The sequence below is a fragment of the Rana temporaria genome, chromosome 10 (genome assembly GCF_905171775.1).
Source record: "Rana temporaria chromosome 10, aRanTem1.1, whole genome shotgun sequence".
In the NCBI taxonomy this organism is placed as follows: domain Eukaryota; kingdom Metazoa; phylum Chordata; class Amphibia; order Anura; family Ranidae; genus Rana; species Rana temporaria.
In genome coordinates, this window is record NC_053498.1 from 6,777,144 (window position 1) to 6,783,143 (window position 6,000).

General features: G+C 43.5%; 1 protein-coding gene across 1 annotated transcript in view; it reads right to left on the reverse strand.

Moving 5' to 3' along the window:
* NPHS1 (NPHS1 adhesion molecule, nephrin) overlaps window positions 1-5,550 on the reverse strand; it is a 52,614-nt gene extending 47,064 nt beyond the window's left edge. The window contains exons 1-2 of the mRNA XM_040327090.1: window positions 5,197-5,550; window positions 919-984 (exon numbers count right to left, since the gene is read on the reverse strand). Coding sequence (XP_040183024.1) covers window positions 919-961 — 43 coding nt within the window. The 5' untranslated portion in view covers window positions 962-984; window positions 5,197-5,550. The remainder of the gene's footprint in view (window positions 1-918; window positions 985-5,196) is intronic.
* Window positions 5,551-6,000: the final 450 nt, after the last annotated feature.

Genomic DNA, 6,000 nt, shown 5'->3' on the forward strand with positions numbered 1-6,000 from the left:
CCCCCATAGATAATACCATCTGTACCCCAACATATTATACCAGCTGGACCCCCACAAATCATACCTGTTGTACCCCTTTATCTCATACTAGATTAACCCCCAAACAGCATACCTGCTGTACCCCTATATATCACACCAGATTTACCCCCACACATTATACCAGCTGCACCCCCATACCTTTGCCAGCTGTTCCCAATGCATTGCACCAGCTGTACCCCAACACATTGCACCAGCTGTACCTCCATATACATCTGACTTGATGTACCCCCATAGATAATACTATCTGTACCCCCCACACATTATAACAGCTGTACTTTTTCAAATCATACCCACTGTACCCCTATATATTATACCACCTGTACCCCCCACACATCGTACGAGTTGTATCCCCACACACTGTACCTACTGTACCCCCACATATTATACCAACTGTAACTCCACACATTGCACCTCCTGTACCCCCACATATTATACCAACTGTAACTCCACACATTGCACCTCCTGTGCCCCCACACATTATACCAGCTTTGGCCCCATACATCATACAAGCTGTACCCCAAGACATTACACCAGCTGTACCTTCATACATCACACCAGTTGTGCCCCCACACATTATACCAGCTTTGGCCCCATACATCATACAAGCTGTACCCCCAAGACATTACACCAGCTGTACCACCATACATCACACCAGTTGTGCCCCCACACACTATACCAGCTGTACCACCATACACCACACCAGTTGTGCCACCACACATTATACAACCTGCACGTCAAGGCATCAAACCAGATATATGCCACACCTGCTGTTCCTCCCCAAATTCTCACCAGCTGAACCCCCATACATGGTACTGGCTGTACACCACAAATTCTACTCACCACTCATTCTAATTTAAAAAAAAATTGCATGCTACAAACCTTGGAAAAGACCAAAGCTGAATATGATGGGAACAAAAGCCATGTTCTACTGGAAGGTGGACGCGCCTGAAACATGAAACTTAAGTTATTTACTGATGCATCGCTGTCCATCCCGAAAACATCACAGGTTATGATATGGTGGGGCTTATTCTGGCCTGCAGGTTCAGGATCAACACCACCACATAGGATGTAACTATAGAGTAGGGTGGAGGCCCAGAGGCTTCGGGGGTGAAAAAAAGCCAAATAATCGACTAGTATGTTTTATTCTAGAATTCAGAGGTATTCTTGGTAGGATACAAACCCAAGACCTAGAGCCATTCTTGGTGGATTTGAAACTGAAGGCCTAGAGCTATTCTTGGTGGGATTCAAATCGAAGACCAAAAACAATTTTTGGTAGGATTCAAACTGAAGATCTAGGGCCAGATTCACAAAGGACTTACGACGGCGTATCTACTGATGGGGCTGGGCGTATGTTACATTCACGTCGACAAAGCATTGAGCGGACGTATCTTGGGGAGTATTTGCGACGTGACTCTGAGCATGCGCCGTTCGATCGGCCACTCATTTACATGGGGTCACAGCTCATTGTAATACAACACGCCCACTGCCTTGATAATTTGAATTTGGCGGGCTTACGCCAGCCCATTTACACTACGCCGCCGTAACTTAGAGCGCAAGTTCTTTCTGAATACGGTACTCGCCTCTCTAAGTTAGGGCGGTGTAGCGTATATGAGATGCGCTACGCCAGCAGAAAGTTAGGCCATTCTTTCTGAATCCGGGCCCTAGAGTTATTCTTGGTGAATTTGAAGGCCTAGAACTGTTCTTAGTGTCATTCAAACCGAAGACCTATAGCCAGGGCCGGCCCTATGATGGGACCGGGTGGTACCATGGGTACCAGGCAGCACTTTTAGGGGGGCAGCATATTTTTTGTGCTATAAATATATATATTTTTTTACTTTTTGCTATAATAAATATCCCCAAAATTTAGAAAAAGAAACTATTTTCTTTCAATTTAGGCCAATATGTATTCTTCTACATATTTTTGGTACCAAAAAAAACACAATTAGCGTACATTGATTAGTTTGCGCAAAAGACATTGTGGCCGCCGGCAATTCACAGGTCCCTTTATACTCCTGGATACATGTATAGAGCCATGGCAGGTCCTTTTATACGCCTATATGCATGTATAGAGCCACGACAGGCCCTCCTTATACATCTATAGAGCCATGACAGGCCCTCGTTATACTCCTTTATACATGTATAGAGCCATGACAGGTCCTCTTTATACTCCTATATACATTTATAGAGCCATGGCAGGTCCTCTTTATATTCCTTTACATGTAAAGAGTCTCGACAGGTCCTCTATATACATGTATAGAGCCATGACAGGTCCTCTTTATACATCTATAGAGCCATGACAGGCCCTCGTTATACTCTTTTATACATGTATAGGGCCATGTCAAGTACTCTTTATAGTCCTATATATATTTATAGAGCCATGACAGGTCCTCTTGATATTCCTTTACATGTAAAGAATAATGACAGGTCCTCTTTATACTCCTTTATACATGCATAGAGCCATGACGGGTCCCCTTTAGTTATCATGATATAAAATAATGAATGTGGGGGCCTTTTGGTTGGCGTGATTTCCTTTCTGGGGGGGGGCAGCATTTCATTCTTGGTCCCAGGCAGCACAATGTCTTGGGCCGGCACTGCCTATAGCTATTCTTTGTGAGATTCAATCCAAAGACCTAGAGCCATTCTTTGTGGGATTCAAACCGAAGACCTAGAGCTATTCTTGGTGGGATTCAAATCGAAGACCATAAGCTATTCTTAGTAAGATTCAAACTGAAGGCCTAGAGTTGTTTTTGGTGGATTTGAAACTGAAGACCTAGAGCTATTCTTGGTGGATTTGAAACCGAAGACCTAGAGCTGTTCTTGGTGGGATTCAAATCGAACACCATAAGCTATTTTTGGTATGATTCAAACCGAAGAACTAGGGCTATTCTTGGTGGATTTGAAACCGAAGGCCTAGAGCTATTCTTGTTGTGATTCACACTGAAGACCTATAGCTATTCTTTGTGGGATTCAAACCCAAGACCTAGAGCTATTCTTGGTGGGTTTCAAACCGAATGCCTAGAGCTATTCTTGGTAGGATTCAAACTGAAGACCTAGCGCTATTCTTGGTAGGATTCAAACCAAAGGCCTAGAGCAGTAATGGCGAACCTTGGCACCCCAGATGTTTTGAAACTACATTTCCTATGATCAGGGCCGTCTTTAATATTAATTGGACCCTGGGCAAACATTTTCTTGGGCCCTCCGAAATCCACTTATCAACTATTTGCAGGCAGTGCAGGCTCAAGGGGCAGCTGATTTGGGCCCCAAAACAATAACTGGGCCAGGGGAAGCTGCCCCTTTTGCCCTGTGTTAAAGATGGCCCTGCCTATGATGCCCAACTACACTGCAGAGTTCATGAGCATTGTGGGAAATGTAGTACCATGGTTCACCATCACTGGCCTAGAGCTATTCTTGGTAGGATTCAAACCCAAGACCTAGAGCTATTCTTGGTAGGATTCAAACCCAAGACCTAGAGCTATTCTTGGTAGAATTCAAACCCAAGACCTAGAGCTATTCTTGGTAGGATTCAAACCCAAGACCTAGAACTATTCTTGGTAGGATTCAAACCCAAGACCTAGAACTATTCTTGGTAGGATTCAAACCCAAGACCTAGAGCTATTCTTGTTAGGATTCAAACCCAAGACCTAGAGCTATTCTTGGTAGGATTCAAACCCAAGACCTAGAGCTATTCTTGGTAGGATTCAAACCCAAGACCTAGAGCTATTCTTGGTAGGATTCAAACCCTAGAGCTATTCTTGGTAGGATTCAAACCCAAGAGCTATTCTTGGTAGGATTCAAACCCAAGACCTAGAGCTATTCTTGGTAGGATTCAAACCCAAGACCTAGAGCTATTCTTGGTAGGATTCAAACCCAAGACCTAGAGCTATTCTTGGTAGGATTCAAACCCAAGACCTAGAGCTATTCTTGGTAGAATTCAAACCATAGACCTTGAGCTGCATGGCAAGAATAGGATAAATGACTTCATTTCATTTGGACCATTTCTCTTATCTTTCCACCTTTCTAGGGCTGCAGCCTCTTTGGCATTTGATAGACTGCCTAGTTCTGTACAGACGTAGGGTGTTGGAGGAAGAAACCAGCGTGCACGGGAGACACAGACATCCACCCTTCCTTGAAGTCTCAAATGCCAAGGAAACTTTCCCGAGGTTGCAGTCCTGGAATGAAGGCGAGGTAGGAGAACCATCAGAGAGGTGAGTAAATGTTGCCTTCTATGGTAATGGTTTTAAAGATATGGAGACTTGAAAAGGGGCACTTTAAGAGTCTTACTTCTCACCAAGGCCTTCATACTGGACAGTGGAATGGCAGTTTAAGGAAAGGCTCAGGTCAAGGAAAGGTAGGTCTTCGAGTGAAACTAAAGAGAGGGGCACAAGAGGTTTTCTGGGCCGTAAATAATAGTGGACATCTTGTGGTGTCTACTCTACGGCAAGATTCTTCGTTAAAAAAGGTTAACCCTACAGGTTATGATGGGAATGGACTAAAGGACTCAAAAAGTCCTCCAACCAGTTCAGTTGGAGGCCTTTTTTTATCCCTTGAGTCCCTTCTCACCCTAACTTGTACGGTTCTACTGTCTTGTTGGGTTCCAAGTTCTACATTAAGAAGCAAAAGACTTCATACACGGCTTTGGTGATGGCCAACAAGTCTTTGTATGCACTTTGGAGGTTTTAAATGTTTTGAAATGGAATAATTCTTATATTTCTGGGATATGGGATGGATGAGACTTTAGAATACCTTCTTTTTTAAGAAGGCTTTACTGTGCTACACATTGCTATTATAAAAGTGTCAAATGGGCTACAAGACGTCACTTAACTCTGATGCCAGTTATACAGAGGATGACTTTATAACAAATTCACTATCAAGTCGTTAAAAAAAAAATATCTAAAGGTAACCCACCCCTAACAATTTGGGTAGGTAGGAATCTTCATTTTTTGATGCAATGGGTTATGTTTAAGAATCCAGCTGATTGAAAAATCTCCAGCAGGCCTACATGTCTAACCTCCCGCTACTGTCTATGGCAGCCTCATACCATGGCAGGATGGGTGGTCATGCATAGAAAAGGAGAGGGGGGGGGCAGAGAAAGTGAACCAATTAGGTGATAAAAATATTATTAGGGAGCATCAATGAAAGACGAATAGAGAGACTTACCTGATCTGTGCGGGAGAAATTCTGAGATCTTCACACTATCTGGAATCAGTGGGAAGATTCTACGTCATCACAGTCATACTTGACAGTGTTCATCCGAAAGAGTCCTGAGAGTGCTGAGACTCCCTCCCTGTGTCTGTGACTCCTTCTATCACTGCTCTCACCTCGCTATGTCTAAGAGAGAGCCCTTCTATCCTTCTTCTTCTCACACTCTCTGTCTCTTCTTTCTGTCTCTCAAACTTCTCCCACTTATATCCTTTCTCCACTCTTTACTAGCTGTCTCCCTTCCATGTCTCTTTTTCACACTCTTTGAGCTCTCTGTCTCTTCCTTTCTCTACCCCCTTCTCTCTTTCTCTTTTCCTCCCTCTATCTCTCTCTTCTTTTTTCTCTTTTCCTCTTTTTCTTCTCTCTCTCCTCTGTGCCCTTTTCTCTGCCCCTCGCTTTCTCCCTTCCTTACTCTCTCTTTTCTTCTATCTCTAATATCTCTTGCCCTCTCCCTTTTCTTTCTTCTCTCTCCCCTCTCGGTTCCCTCTTCCCTAATCCCTCTCTTCCTTCCCCTTTTTTTCTTCCCTTTTCTTTCTTTCTCTTTTTTTATTTCCTTTTTTCTTTCTTTCTCCTTCTCTCGTTCTCTCTCCCTTCCTCTTTACTTCTTTCTCTCTCTTCCTTATTTTCTATCTTCCTCTTTCTTCTTCTTTCTTCCTTTCTTTTTCTCTTTCTCTCGCTTTTTCTCCCCTCCTCTTTACCTCTCTCTCTCTCTCTCTCTCTTCCTTCTTTTCTATCTTCCTCTTTCTTACTTTCTTCCTTTCT